General features: G+C 30.8%; 3 protein-coding genes and 1 long non-coding RNA gene across 4 annotated transcripts in view; 2 read left to right on the top strand and 2 right to left on the bottom strand.

Moving 5' to 3' along the window:
- Positions 1-8,136, bottom strand: part of pyd3 (beta-ureidopropionase pyd3) — a 36,233-nt gene extending 28,097 nt beyond the window's left edge. Inside the window, exon 1 of the mRNA XM_072525730.1 lies at positions 7,989-8,136. Coding sequence (XP_072381831.1) covers positions 7,989-8,005 — 17 coding nt within the window. The 5' untranslated portion in view covers positions 8,006-8,136. The remainder of the gene's footprint in view (positions 1-7,988) is intronic.
- Positions 8,137-9,298: 1,162 nt separating this feature from the next.
- pen-2 (presenilin enhancer, gamma-secretase subunit) lies at positions 9,299-11,040 on the top strand. Its single transcript, XM_072525727.1, has 3 exons — positions 9,299-9,455; positions 9,512-9,616; positions 9,973-11,040. Exons 1-3 carry the CDS (start codon positions 9,395-9,397, stop codon positions 10,110-10,112), a joined length of 306 nt encoding a protein of 101 aa, XP_072381828.1. The 5' UTR covers positions 9,299-9,394; the 3' UTR covers positions 10,113-11,040.
- Positions 11,041-11,175: 135 nt separating this feature from the next.
- Positions 11,176-13,018, bottom strand: LOC140436689 (uncharacterized). The gene is made up of 2 exons (XR_011950300.1): positions 12,942-13,018; positions 11,176-11,485 (listed from the first exon to the last, which is right to left on the bottom strand). It is a non-coding gene; the product is annotated as an uncharacterized lncRNA (long non-coding RNA).
- A 1,368-nt stretch (positions 13,019-14,386) lies between these two features.
- Positions 14,387-15,929, top strand: part of LOC140435742 (uncharacterized) — a 46,537-nt gene continuing 44,994 nt past the window's right edge. The window contains exon 1 of the mRNA XM_072524461.1: positions 14,387-15,092. Within this exon, the coding sequence (XP_072380562.1) occupies positions 14,882-15,092 (211 nt within the window). The 5' untranslated portion in view covers positions 14,387-14,881. The remainder of the gene's footprint in view (positions 15,093-15,929) is intronic.

The following is a 15,929-nucleotide window of genomic DNA, read 5'->3' as shown; positions in this document are numbered from 1 at the left end:
TGAAACTGTTACAAGTCAAAGGCACGCTTTTGTAAATAACTTATCTACTGGTTTAAATCCACCATCAGGACAGGGACGCAGGCTGATAATAGTACACATTGGCAGTTCAAACGGTTTTGTTGAAGGTGGTTTATTAACTTTTGAATCAACTCGTACCGGTGACTACCATGAAGACATGAACGCTGATGTCTTTCAAGAATGGTTTGAACAAATGATAGATCTTCTTCCTAAGAACTGTGTAATAGTAATGGATAATGCAAGTTATCACTCCAGACTTATAGAAGGACTGCCCACAACCAAGTGGTTAAAAAAAGACTTGCAGAATTGGCTGAGTTCAAAAAATATTACGTACTATCCCGGATCTATAAGAAAGGAACTTTATTCGTTGTGTGCCCTTCATAAAGAAAAATTTAAAAAATACGAAATTGATGAAATTGCCAAAAATCGTGGAATGACAGTACTTAGATCCCCACCATATCATTGTGAATTAAACCCGATTGAACTGGTATGGGCACAGATAAAGAGTGAAGTTTCAAGAAAAAATACCACTTTTAAAATTCATGATGTTAAACAGTTGTTTTTGGAGGCCGTAAATAATGTAAAACCTGAAAACTGGGAAAAGGCAGTAAATCACACTATTAAAGAAGAGGAAAAAATGTGGAAGCTGGACAATATTACTGATAAAATGATCGAGCCAGTTATTATAAATCTTGGTTCTGAAAGTTCATCTTCTGAATCTGATTTGGATTTGTAACAAGTAGCTGTAAGTTTTATATTAATATTTTTATTCATCTATTTAACATACCTTAGACGGTTTTAAAAACTCTTTTTCTCTTTTGTAATTTTTAAAAATTAAAAAAAAATGTGAATTTTTTAAAACCCTTTTTAATGTAGGCCAGTCAGTTCTAATATAGTGTGTGATAAAAGAGGTCACTTTTGTTTACATACACATAACACTTTATAACACTGAAATAATTCATTTATTTTTTACAATTATTCAAAGTAATTTTTCAATTAATCTTGAGCACGCCCATGGAGTGGTCGGAGCTACCAGTTAAAATTATGCTAATTACTCTCTCGTTCATAAAAATAAACTATAAATATAAATAATGACAACAAAATTTCTTCAAGTACTGCAGGTACGCAAGAAACATTTTCTGATCCCGGTTCAACAAATCAATCGATAAATGATCCAATTAAATTAACCATTCCAAAGTGCACTGTTGGCCATAAATATGGACATAAAGCAGAAAAATGTTATCGTAAACCACAATCTCACAATGTTGTTCATAATACCTATTGCGACAACGATAGCCCAGAAAAAGAAATAGAAATCGAAGTTGATCAGGATTTTCTTAGAGCAAGTGCCGCTGACAACTTTACAGTTTACCAAGTAGCAAATAAATCGCTTCTTTACGCGCATATTAAAAATTTGAATATCAAGTTATTAACTGATTCAGGGGCAGCTATATCAATATTGAAACCAGGTAAAATTTTAGATTCTTATCACTTTAATCATGAAAATTTTAAAATATTTGGTGTTAATAACGAACCAATTCAAGTTACAAAGAGCGTAAACTTTAAGTTATTTTCGAGTGTTCAAAAATTCTATATAGTAGACATAAATTCTCCTTTTGATGGAATACTTGGTTATGATTTTTTAGAAAAGAATAAATGTGTTATTGACTTTGGTTTGAATAGTTTATTTGCTAATCGTGAGTAAATCCCATTGTTTCCATCTGATCAGGAACATAATATAGTTAGTGTAAATAATATACACGAACATCAAGTCCGAAGTAATAATGTTATCGACTTAACTGAAAAAATCGATACTATTGTAAGTAAACTAAAATTAGACGCTCTGTCAAGAATTCGATTAAACCATGTCTATCAAACACAAAATGAATATACCGAATTTGAGAATATTAAAACTACCTTAGATTTAAATAATTTTTCCTACTCTAATGAGCAAATCTTAGAGCAGGGCCGCCGCTACCATGTGTGCCAAGTGTGCATCGCACACGGGCGGCCAACAATAGGGGCGGCCAAAGCAGTCCACTGATGATAATACTTTTTTAAAACGAAAATAAATTCAAATAATTAAATAGTAATGATTCAGATAATTCTGTGAACTCTAATATTCCAAACAATAATAATTATTCAGTACGTGATAATACTTAAATGCGTTTCATTTATCATGTGTACTTTTTTTCATCCTAATCTAAAAAAATGTCAGAAAATATTATTTATTGTATGAACTGCCGCCCTTTTACAGGTACAGGCATAAAGCAGTTACGGGAATACTTTTTAATTCAAAGCGGCTGGCGGCTTTCGGACTTCAGTTATTTGAGATTTCACACGTAGATACTTTACAAGAATTTAGGCAAGTGGTTGTAAAGTTTCTGTTATAATATTATAGATGAGTTATTATATCTTATGTTCAGTCTTAGTTGAGAATTTGATGAATTTAGACACGCTTTTGATAAACGATTTTGTTTCTAAAATACAGTAGTGTACCCGTTTCTTTTGCACAGTAGGTACTGTACATCAAAGTAACGTCGAGATCAGAGCAATTTTATTCGTGTACGCGTTACGGCTACATATTACTTGGAGAGACATTATTTGAACAACTTATTTGCAGTGTTTTTGGATTTATTTTGTTAAATTCGCCCGGCTTCGTTCTTAAGTGATAATTTCAAAATGTCCGAAAGAAAAAGAAAACGACTTTCAGGTTTTTAATGTAGAAAAAAAAATAGGCAAAAACTGAGGAGAAAAAAAAAAGCGGTGCACTGGAATCATTTTTGATGAAAAACATACATGAAAATATAGAAGACTCGGATATAAATTTAGGACCTTCAACTTCAAGCGAAGTCCAAACCATAGAAAAAAGTATCAAACAATTGAATATTCCTGCGGATAGAGACGGATGATTTGATGACAATAATAGCGATAGTGCGAGTGCTGATGCTGAAACGCCTGATCCTGAAACCAAGATAGAACAATTAATGTTCCAGTTAATCTGGATTGCAGTGTAGGAAGCTTCAGCATATACTTGGTTTCAGATGATCCCGGAAAATGGCCTGCAAATATGAATCCAAGTGAAGTTCAATTTGTTGTTTAAAATTTTCCTCAGCAAATTACAAAAATTAACTTCCCCAGAGATACAAATAATAGGAAATTTTCAGAAACTTATTATTATCGCACATTACCTAATCAAGACCAAATTCATCGCCCGTGGTTACTTTACTCATTATCACTAAATAGTGTTTTTTGTGCACCTTGTAAACTGTTTTGTTGTGATGAAAGCAGCCGACAATTACTTATTAATGGGGTAAGTGACTGGCAATATTTAGCTATTATTTTAAAAAGACATGAATCCGGTGCAGCTCATTTAAAATATTCTCAAAAACTGTTTAAACTATCTACAACATTAAAAAAAGGATTAACAGTTGACTTTGCTCATCAAAAATTATATGAAATGAAGAAAAAACATTGGGGCGCACGTAGAACAAATAACAATTGTAGTAAGATGTGTTTCTGTTTTCTGCAATGTTATCTATAGAACATGAAGTGTGTGCGACATTGGACATTAAAGATATTGTCAAAAAGTTTTCCGAGACGAAAGCCCGAAAAGTGCGTTTTTAGTTTTTTTATGTTTTTATGTTTCTATTCACGGTTTATTTTAATTAAATGGACGTTTAAATTAGGATATTAGGATATATATTAGGATAATATATGGACGTTGGATCATGGAGACTAGTCTAAATGTTCAAGTAAGTATTTATCTATTTACAAATTATTATTGTTATATTGTGCATATTCTGCACATTTCTTTAAATAATAGTATGTATGTCTAAAGTGTTGGAAGGGAGGCGGCATATATTAAGTTGCACACCTTAGCGGCGGCCCTGCGTTAACAATAAGAATATTTTATATCAATATGTTGAGAATGACAGAAATGTAAATCATTTCGAAATTATCAACGATAATTTTCCCACTGTTGGTGACTCGGATTTTGAAAAAATATTAAAGTTATATAACGAAAATCGTTGTAGAGAGATTACTATAGTTAAAATTAAGCCACAACATTGACTTCAGAATTTTAATACTTTGAAAAAACTGGTATTAGTTAGAAATAAAACTTATTGCATACCTTATTTTGAAAGTAATATTTATTATATGATTTATGATTTATTATCTGATCGGCCTATGGTGGAGCAGTACGGCAAGAGATAAGGGCTTGCGGCTCGGTGATACTCCTCCATAGATCCCTACCGGAAGGGCGTGTGTCGCCTAAATACCGGGTATATATATATATATATATATATATATATATATATATATATATATATATATATATATATATATATATATATATATATATATATATATATATATATATATATTTATTATAAAATGCTCAGTTTCCTTTATCCAGACGTTACTTTATAATTTGTAAAAATATCGTTACTATGCCGCCTGTAGAAGATAGGCAAAGGATAATTTTCGAATATCACAACGACACGAGTAATTATCACAAAGGAATTAATGAAACTGCAGACAAAATTCGACAACTTTATAAATGGAAAAATATGTATAGAGAAATAACCGAATTTATTACTTTATGTCCTACTTGTCAACTCTCAAAATTTGATCGTAGGAATCGTACTCAAGGTTTAAATGTAAGGCATTCTCCGGAGAAACCATTTGAGACTTTATCTGTAGACCTGTTCTTTTTTGATAAACAAAAAATGCTCACCGTTATAGATAATCTAACAAAATTAGCGCAAGCGTATATTTTAACTGATAAAAACCAAGAAACGATAATTAGTAAATTAAAAAATTATTTTTCTCTTTTTGGCCTTCCTAAGATGATTATGTCAGATCACGGGGGTGAATTTAATAAAAAGGTGCAAAGTTTTATTAATTCGTTGAGTATCGAATGGCACCTTACTTCGCCTGAGTACCATGCCTCTAACGGTATAATTGAGCGTTTCCATGCTACCATAACAGATACTTTGCGAAGCTATCTTTTAGAACATAACCAGTGCGACTTAGAAGATGCACTTTTAGTCGCTATACACTGATATAATTCTAGTAAACATCATTCAATATCCACTACCCCCTATAGTTTAGTATTTCCATATAAAAATGATAGAGAATTTGATGAAATTTCGTATAATAATCAGTTAGAAAATATAAGGGAAAACAATGCGATCAAAGGAAAAAGCAAAAGAACCGTTTTGATAACTTAAGAACGAGCAACTTGGAAGTAAAGTATAAAGTTGGAGATAAAATTCTCTTAAAAAGACCAAGAAATCCAAATATACCAAAATCGGTATTAAATACAGGACCATAATATGACGTTCTTGAAGTCAGTGAAAACAATAAAACTCTAAAAATTAACTTAGATAACGAGGTTATTCGAAAATTTCGAATATACAGTGTGACCCATTTAGATTGGAAACACCTCTATAAAATTTGAAGTTGTTAACCGATTTTAACCAAATTTTTTTTTAATGTCATGTAATAAAAGGTCTATTGCGGGACAAAATATGAAATATTTAGTTAAATTTTCAAGGCAGTCTACGATACTTTTTCTTCGTCGAAAATGGAGAATTTGTATTAGCGATTTTTTTATTAAAAAAATTTCTACACCACTGGATTTAGAGTGGCTTCAAATAGCTATGACAAAAATTTCATTAAAATATATTTATTAATAACGAAGTTATGACAACTTAAAATTTTAAAACTCACTAAGAAAAAAACACTCTGTATTAACGTTAAAAAAACACTCTGTATTAACAGAAACATGGAAATATAATTTTAGTTTAAATCCTAGTTGCCTCTACCAATCCATCATCTAATTGGATACATTTGTCGTACCGTTTATGAATATTCCTAATTACATTTCTTAGTTGTTGGGGAGTAATTACTGCACATGCCTGTCGAATTCTTGCACGAAGTTCGTTTACGTCTCTTGCACGGGTTTGGTAAACTTTTTGTTTGATAACTCCCTAGAGAAAGAAGTCTAAAATTGTGATATCTGGAGATCTGGGTGGCCAATCTATCAACGGACTACCCCAGCCTATCCAACGGTTCGGAAAATTTTCATTTAGCCATTGCTTCACGGTTCTGGCGTAATGAACTTAACACCCATCTAACTGGATATACAAATTGAATCGTTCATTAATTGGGAGCTCATGAATAGCATTCCACAAGTCGGTGTATAAAAATTCTAAAAAGTTCTGTGAGTTCAAGTTTTCTTCAAAAAAGAAAGGACTAATAACTCGCTCGTTCAGTATACCACACCAGACATTGATTTTTTGAGAATACTGGCTTTTACAGTTTATTACCCAATGGGGATTATCTGCTGTCCAATGGCGACAATTCTGTGATGATACTACTCCATTTGTAGTGAAAGTGGCTTCGTCGGTAAACAACACGTTTTTAAGACATCGCCGAATACTCTCTCGAGGCACATTCAAATATAAACTGGCATTCCTTAAACTGGCATTCCTTAAACTGGCATTAGGGTTATTTCTGAAATGATCTAAAATGATTTGATCATTTCCTCTTCTTCTTTGTAACGGGTTATTTTTTAAAATTAGTTTTGATACTGCACCATATTCATTAAATATTCTATTAATTTTGTTTACCGTACTGCAGCTAATATTAGGACGATCCACATGTCTGTCATTAAATATTGTACAAACTTCCCTGGCACTTCTATCGTTATCTCCCAAAAGACGTATAATTTCAATTTTTTTTCTCAAACTTAATCTTGGCACAACCATGACACAAAATATTATTAAAAGAATTTGAAGTAAATATTGTTGCAGATATTATGCATAAATTTATGCTAGCACTGAAATTTGTATGCACAAATAATGTCAAACAGTAATATCGTTGTCATGGCAACTGAGATTTAAGTTGTAGCATGTAAAGTTAAACTCGGTTCGCTAATCCCAGTCCGAACTGTCTAGTGAATTTAGTAATTATTTTTTTGCGAAGTTAGTTACTTTTTGACAGACTAAAAGTGGCTGGAAATTACTATACAACCAAGCACCCGTACTCATAGCCAATATTAACAGTAAACAAACTAAATAGTAAATAAAACAGAACTTTGCGAATTACCGACAATCAATATTTATTTATCTGCACCATATAATAAATAGTTATGTTAAATTATAAAAACTAAATATATATTTTTTAAATATATACTACCCAAAATTTGATGGGTTTAGTATACACTTCGACTATTTAGAATAATTCTTCTTTTTTTAAAGAAAGAAGTCTGTAATAGCAGGATACTTGAGCTATTAATACTGAGAAGTAGGAATTGTTGTGTTGTAGGTTTCCGACAATGAATCTGTCAAAATATGCCCGAGCTAAGCGAATGGAGTTTAATAATAATGTAAGTGCGTTACTTGCCTTAAATTTTTATGCTATTTTAAACATTTTTTTGTCTAGTAGTGGTTTATTATTAAAATTATTTGAAAAATAATTAGTTTTATGGTTATCTGTTGATACAGGGTGTTCTTTTTTGACTCGTAGCTTAATGAGTTTTAAAATTTTAAGTTGTCATAACTTGGTTATTAATAAATATATTTTAATGAAATTTTTGTCATAGCTATTTGAAGCCACTCTAAATTTAGTGGCGTAGAAATTTTTTTAATAAAAATATCGCTAATACAAATTCTCCATTTTCGACGAAGAAAAAGTATCGTAGACTGCCCTGAAAATTTAACTAAATATTTCATATTTTGTCCCGCAATAGACCTTTTATTACATGACATTAAAAAAAAAATTTGGTTAAAATCGGTTAACAACTTCAAATTTTATAGAGGTGTTTCCAATCTAAATGGGTCACACTGTATAATAAATGAAGTTGAAGTATAACACGGCAAGTAGTAGATATGAGCTTTCATTGTCCATATTATAAAGGGATTTTAATCAATAATAACTGCAACATATAATTCGATTACCTTGTGGTACACTTCATCTACGGTCTTCTCATAACAACAAAAAGTAGAATGAGTTATTGCCGCTTGGTTTCTTTGTTTCATGTGGCCATACCAGCCCTGTGCGGAGTATGTCCAGAGAGGCTCTTCACTACAAGTCAAAACTTCGACGCTGCAAAGAAGCCCTTCTTGGACACCCAGCTTCGGTCTTCAGGAGGGAGGTGTTATGGCGAGCACGCCACTGTGTGTGTGTTTTATCTCAATATTCAGACTACATCGAAGATAAACACCCAAGCTGATAATCTCGAGGTGTCAGGTCAGCGATATGATCAAGAACTATGAGAGGTTTTTAAGATATAGTTTGTATTTATTAAGTCAGTATAGTTTTATACCCTAAACTGTAAACAACTAAATAAATTTGTGCATTTCATTCAGAGTTTAGTTACTTAATTCTCCAACGAACATATAACATTTTATACAGAATAAAAGTTATTTACTTTCCATTAAAAGCATACCTTTTGAATTTTGAAGCCTAAAATTTAGATCATATTTTTTGAATTTGCCACTTAAAATTTGGAAAATAAGTTTTGAATTTACCGCCAAATGAAATTAGTTTGGGCCCGTCCGTACGGGACGGGCCACCACTTTCTATGGGAGTTACCTTACTAGGGGGGTATACTCTGTATCATATCAAATCATAGATAAAAGATAAAATTGATTAATGGATGATATATACTCTGATCAAAACAACTAAATACTAAATTATTCATTATTCTGATCCAAAGCCAAGATATGGTTGAGTTTACTGAAAGAATAAGCTGAATATAGCCGCAAATGTCAAAATATTTTGGTTTGGCAGTGTTGGTATGTTTTTATAATGCATAATATGTTGTATGCTTCAAATATACGGAGATAAAGCTTTTAAAAAGTACATTTTGATTATACTATTTTATGAATTCTGCAATTTTTAATTTATATGAAGCAGTAACGAGTAAATATTTGTCTCTTTCGAGATTATTTGTAAACATCTGGTGTAATTTGGCAACTGCTGATTTGACGATTGCCAAATCTATCCCCAAATCTATCAAAGGGTAATTACTAAAAAAAATTCTAATAATTAACTGCAATTAATCTACATACAAACAAATATTTACTTATTGTTGTTTTATATAAATCAAAAATTGCAGAATTCATAACATAATATAAACAAAATGTACTTTTCTGAAGCTAAAACTTTGTCTTTTTATATTTAAATCATACAGCATCTACATTACAAAAACATGGCAACACTGCTATACCGAAATTATTTGTTCCATGTTTGACATTTGCGGCTATAATCAGCTTGTACTTTCGGTAAAGTGGTAAACTCAACCCAAGATTTGCCAAGATATTTCCAAATATTTCTAAACAATAACTCATTTATTAACACAATGGATTTAGCCAAAGTACCTAATGATCAAAAATTATATTTATGTAAATCATATTATCGAAGTATGTTAATAAATTAATATATTTAAACAGGTTTTCTTTAAAACTTTTTTTTCCAGTTGGATTTTTTTTCTTGCCCTTTGTTTGGTTTGTAAATGCAATTTGGTTCTTCCGAGAAGCCTTCCAAAAACCAGAATACCAAGAACAAAAGCATATTAAGAAATGTAAGTAACATATACTGTGACTCAAGTCAGGTGTTTAATAATTCAACTTCACTGTCTCATAAATCACATATGATTCAATAAATCTAAATGTGTAGTGTACCTAATATGTACGCGTCTATGAATCAAATTTGGTGTTATTTTAATATTAAAATAGCCTGGTAGACTTGAAGTATATGTAACCATTGAAACATAGTTGAATTGTTAAAAACCTGACTTATTCACTTTTCACAGTATACCCATGATATGAGAAACCTTACACAAATTACTTTTGCCACTATGCACAAAAATATTTGTTTTGTTAATTAACAGACACCTATAGATTCTACTTTATTTTACTGAAGGTTTTTGTTTTGTAGATGTCATGTATTCAGCAATTGGATCTACAGTTTGGTTTCTAATACTCATTGCGTGGGTAATAACCTTCCAGTTGAATAGATTCAATTGGGGAGAGTATGCTGATTATATATCCTTTATTATACCTGTTGGTTCACCTTAAAATTAAACAAAAATAGTATTTTTATTACCTGTGTTAACACTTGCAAATATTGTACTTCAAAAATTATTAGGAGAATTTGAACCAATTTAAATACATTAAGTTGCTGTGATATTTTTCGATAAACATTGGGATTCTAATAAGAGATTTTTATTAGAGTATATAGAATCCAAAATTATAAATTATCGTATGCAGTATATTATTCATATAGCCTGTTTCTTTTTACAAACCCAGAGGACACATTTACTGGCTGGTATGTTTCCAAACTAGCATTCAGTTTATGTTAATTGTTAAATTCTTTATGGTGATTAATTTTTATATTTTTTTACTGTCTTATTTCATTTGTCTTTGTAAGTATATGAGATTTATTTTAAAGTCTAACAGAAGATTAAACTAAATAAAGTTTTATCTTGAAACTCTCAGGTCTTCTTTTTCCGATACTCTTTTTTGCTACTTTTTTTTTACTGATATATAAATGACAAATGATAGTTATTTACCAAAACAGGATATAACTAAGCTTTTTCATCCAAAAATTTATTTGTGATAGAATAGTTTATTGTGACCTTTTTATATACTGATTTGATTATTACCTTTTTAACATTTGGTTGTAAATTGTATAGATTCTTCTACATAAATTAAATCCTTCTAAGGGATTCTCTATTATTTTTAAGATTTTATTTAATATTTAGGTATATCAAAATCTATTTTCAAATTTCAAATATTAGGATTGAATGGTATTTTTAATAATTGAAAGTGTTTATTTTCACTACTGTTTAAGTTTTATTTGTACCTTACTGTATAACATCTAATAAAATATTTGATTGTTTTGTTTGTAAATAATAATTTTTGGAATTTCAGTAGTATGTATCTACTATAATGTTTTACATAATAAAAATGAAAAACAATTTAGGAAACATTAATAAAGAGTCCGATTTTTCTTGTTACAATATTTGCAAGAATAATTTATATTTCTATATTTAATGAATATAATAAATATTGCTAGGAACATAAGTATTAATGTATAAAATGATTTTATAACTTAAAAAACTAAATTAATTTAATAAAATAAATCGCAAAACAGTTTTTTTATTAAGTTCTTTTCATCCAATAAACAAATTTTAATTGTTATTACTTTAAAACAAAAGTTGTCACTTGATCATCATCATCAGTTGGCGCTAAAGCCCTTTATGAGCCTTGGTCTAGCTGAAAACATCCTTCCCTGTCTAGTGTCTGTTGTCTCCATCTCGTTACTCCAATCTCCCTTAAATCCTGCATCATCCACATATCTGAGTTTAGGTCGACTCCTTCTTCCTACTGGCCTATTTAGCAGGATTACTTTCATCCATCTGCATAACGTGGCCCACCATCTACTACATCTGACCGCACAAAGACACAAAATTAACAGACAGAAGAAACATAATATTTTAGCTTTATATAGTCAACACCAGAGAGAAACTAAGTCGTATCATTATTATTCTCCACCTGTAAAACAAAAGAACACCACAGACTTGTAAAATACATCATACAATCTGAAATCATAGCCGAACATAATTGAGGTCTGCAGTCTATGTCGTACCTACTCTGTCGTTAATATTTTTGTGATGGATATGTGATTAATGGTGGATCTGTTTTCAAAAAGCCTAGGTAGGATATACTGCGCCAGTCGTTCGTTAAGTATCATTGACAAAATTTTGTATGCAGTATTAAGAAGGAAAATTCCTAAATTAAAATAGTCAAGAACTTTTCCTTTTTTGTGTATAGGGCATATAATTCCAATATTCTGGTAAAACGCGTTCTTGCCATCCCTGTATTGTGTCATTTCATGGAAGCAAATAATGTGTCATTTCTTCAAAATTAATATTATGAGGGAGCAGACTCACAGCAATAATATTTTATTTAAATTTGCTTCAGATTTAAAACTATTGTGAATGGCCAACATACGGCTTCTTCCATGTACCCTTGTACATATTGTTTTATCACTACAAAATTTTAAAGATTCTCAAAATAAAAGTATAACTACAGGAATGTTTTAAAAACGTATGGTGATTAAAAAAAAGATTACGATAAGTATTGTTCCTATGGTAGTGATAAAAAGCAGATATATTGTGGCAGTACAATTAATCAACCATGTTTCAATGAAAATGAGGATATTTCCATTCTAGAGAAATAAGTGGTCCCCGAACTAGGTACTATACTGTGTTTCAAACGTTAGAATCAGCGCGGGTTTGCTATATTTCGCTCATTCTGCGAATTATCATAAATAAATCCTCCTTTTGCATTCCATAACAGTTAAACAAGTACCTGCTCGATTATGCGTTTATATTCTTTGCCAATACCAAAGAATATAGACGATTAAGCGTCTATATTCTTTGATCTTAAACCTCCTAAATTGTTTAAATTAATTACTATTTAAATGGGAATAAGCCACAATTAAAGGTTAAAGTACGTTTATTGACGGTTCAATTTCCACTTCGGAAATCGTTCTCAAAATACAAACATTAGTAAATTAAACAAATTTTGGGCATTTCGCATTTTAGGGCACTCTAACCAAGCAAGCAAGCAATTTGATTAAACCCAGCCTATGAGACATGTTCACCCCTAAGAATTACGTTCGGGTGTAACAATTCATTGGAGCGAGGTGTGTTAACTCGAGTATATACAGGAGTCACCCCACCGCGCTCCAATGCTCTAGACCATCCCTTTCCCCCTATAGCACTCTGATGCGCGATAGGGGCACAACTATCAGCCAAATGCTCTTCATGTGGAGGTCCTGGGTAATAGAACCCCAACATGGTTTCCTAACCGATGGCACTCTAACTTTAATTTACTTACATATCCCTGGTTTTTATAATATTTTGGATGTCCTTCTTCCTTCTCATTTAGTCCCAATGAAGTTAGCTATAATTGAGCTGTCACTGTCAATTAAATTCACAGAACAAATTGTTGACGTTTGGCTGTGTTGTCATATCTTTATAATGTATTCGCAAGAAACCGCAAAGTGGGCGACGCCTGGTGGTAGATTTCAAAAGCAACCACTTCGGGAAAACCTTGAAATTGTCAATAATTTGTATACATATTATCGAGCGGTTTATATTGTAATTAACAATGACTTCGACTTCAAAAAACCATCAATGTTATCCAATTCTAATTCACAAAGAAAATTCCATACATAAGTTTCCGCTGGACGAGAATATGAGAAAAATTTGGCAATGCATTTTGCAATTTGGCAGACCTATAACCAAGTACATGACTGTGCAGTTTACATTTTACTAAGAACGAGTACTTTCCAAATAAGTGTTGGTTAAAATATTATTTATATTTTAATATATTTATATCTAATTTACTTTGTTATAACACCTGAAACTAAATTGAGAAGACTGAAAAATGCTGTTCCATCAGCTAAATTGCCCCAAAGGTCTCATGAAGTTATTAGTCGAAAACGTAAGTCGTAATTTACAAAATATAATTTGGCCAGCTACAAAAACTGCCTCACCTTCAACTAAAGATTTCTGCCGACCTTGCAACCACAAAAATAATTGAGATAATGTTAATTTTACTTTTCGTGTTTCAGACATACTGTAAAAAAACAAACATTTAATTTTATTTTTATTCAGGTTTGGGAGTTAATTACCCCATGTATAAACTCGAATCACAAACAAATAAACTTTGAAGAACGTTCTCCAACTTTTACTTTGGGAAAACACACGTGTAAATGATTTATATTAAACGTTTTATATCTTCGAGATCAAATGACAAAATGATTTATACATGATATATATGATTATATGATTGATACATACTCATTTCTTCTAATATTAATTGCACTTAATTATTACAAATTTTTTTTTGCATTTGCCTTTGATAATAAGCTGATAGATTTGGCAATCCTCAAACCACCAGTTGCCAGATTGTTACAGATGGTCACAAGATGTCTGTGGAAAGTACCTAAATAGTATTCTTATTATTTTTTGAAAGAATTTCTTTTTTACTGTTTGTTCTATTGGATTTTTATTAATTATTTATTTATTATTATTAATAATTTATTATTAATAATAATAAATAAATTATTATAATATATATATTTATATTTATATATATTATAATATATAAATTATTTAATAATAAATAAATTATTTATATAATTATTATTAATTATATTTATTAATAATTTATATATTACATGCTCTTTCCCGATTTAATAAAAAGACATGGCAACACAGCCAAACGCCAACATTTCGTTCTATGAACTTTAATTGACAGCTCAATTATAGCTAACTTCACTGGGACTAAATGTGAAAGACGTCCATATTATTCTAAAAACAAACGCTTAAAATACTTTTTTAACACTAGAACACAACAAAGATGTATTTAAATAATAACGATAATAGTTTAAAATGTGAAACAATTGTTAATAAATCAATAGAAAATATAAATAAGATTTCATGTGACAGTTAGGACCAGAGAACTACGAACACAAGTTCTCTGATCTGATGAGATGAGTGACGACAAACAATAACATCAGCAATAACATAAAACCCAACTACTACCCAACTAAATTTGATTTATTATTTATTAAACAAGGAAAAAGGAAAGAGACGACTTGTGGCCTCTCAAGGTGGCACTGTCTTCTTATGGTATTTTTGCTCCTCTACATTTACATTCCCTCTTTTGTCTTTTGCTCGATGGTTTTAGCAAGTTTTAGTTTAGTTTAGTGTATGTTTAACGTTTTACAAGATAAACTTAAATGTAACCAGTAACTAAAACATTACATCATGTTTAATCAAACTGAGGTAAAACAAGAAGTTGAAGTTGGAGAGACAACTTGCAAGAAAGAAATAGGTAATGAAGTAGATGATGAAGTTGTACAGGAGAATACCTTTAGAATTAAAATTGAGGAGGAACCCATCAGGGAAACTTCAAATGATACATTAGATTATTTAGACATTAAGTCTACTATAAAAGCTGAAATAGAACAAGATAATGGTAAGTAAAATAAAGAGCAATGGTTAAATTGATTTTTCATGCAATCAACACATTAATGAACATAACCTTGGCATATGAATTATATGATTATTATATGTGTGGGAGTCACAGTGTTGCCATCGTTGCCGTGGTATATTTTTTTATAAAGTATAGTTTTTATAATATAAAGATACTGACGAAATTATAATGATATGAGAAGCCACAATTTTTGAATTCATATTAAAAAGCATTCATAAAATATTTCTTACTTATAAGAATATAGTCATAAAATTGAAATCTGGGTCCTGATTCTAATTGAGATTTCGACTCAAAACATGTCGAAATTAATATGGCGAAGTCGAAATGCGACTTTGCGAACCTTGTGGATTTCAGCTGAACTAACCAAACGACGTCACTAATTTTCGATTTATCGAAATTAATTTCAACTTCAAGAAAGTGGTTGAAATTTCATTTTGAGTCGAAATTAATCTGACATGACTTGACTGGCTGGACTGGCGAAGTGAACTTAGGTTCAGTTTAGGTAGCGGTGTTGTGTTTTGATCCTTGCAAGGAAAACTGAGGCAAAAAGTATTAATATGGCTGTGCTTTACGGACATTTGCTAGTTTTGGAGGAATTAGAGAGGATAGATATCCGCCATTCACAACCGAGGATAAGAAGAATGTTACTGGATACTCAAAATTCTTTTTCACTAAGTGATGCTTAATTTAGGCAGCAATTCCGGCTTAATAAAAAAGCTGCAAATTATTTAATAAGGGTATTAGAACCATATTTGGAAGAAGGTGTTTATGCCTCTAGGATACCCAAATTGTTTAGGGTTAGTATTACTAAGCTGCAGT

The sequence above is a fragment of the Diabrotica undecimpunctata genome, chromosome 3 (genome assembly GCF_040954645.1).
Source record: "Diabrotica undecimpunctata isolate CICGRU chromosome 3, icDiaUnde3, whole genome shotgun sequence".
Taxonomy (NCBI): Eukaryota; Metazoa; Arthropoda; class Insecta; order Coleoptera; family Chrysomelidae; genus Diabrotica; species Diabrotica undecimpunctata.
The sequence above is the reverse complement of the archived record's forward strand: the minus strand, read 5'-3'. Positions and strand labels throughout refer to the sequence as shown.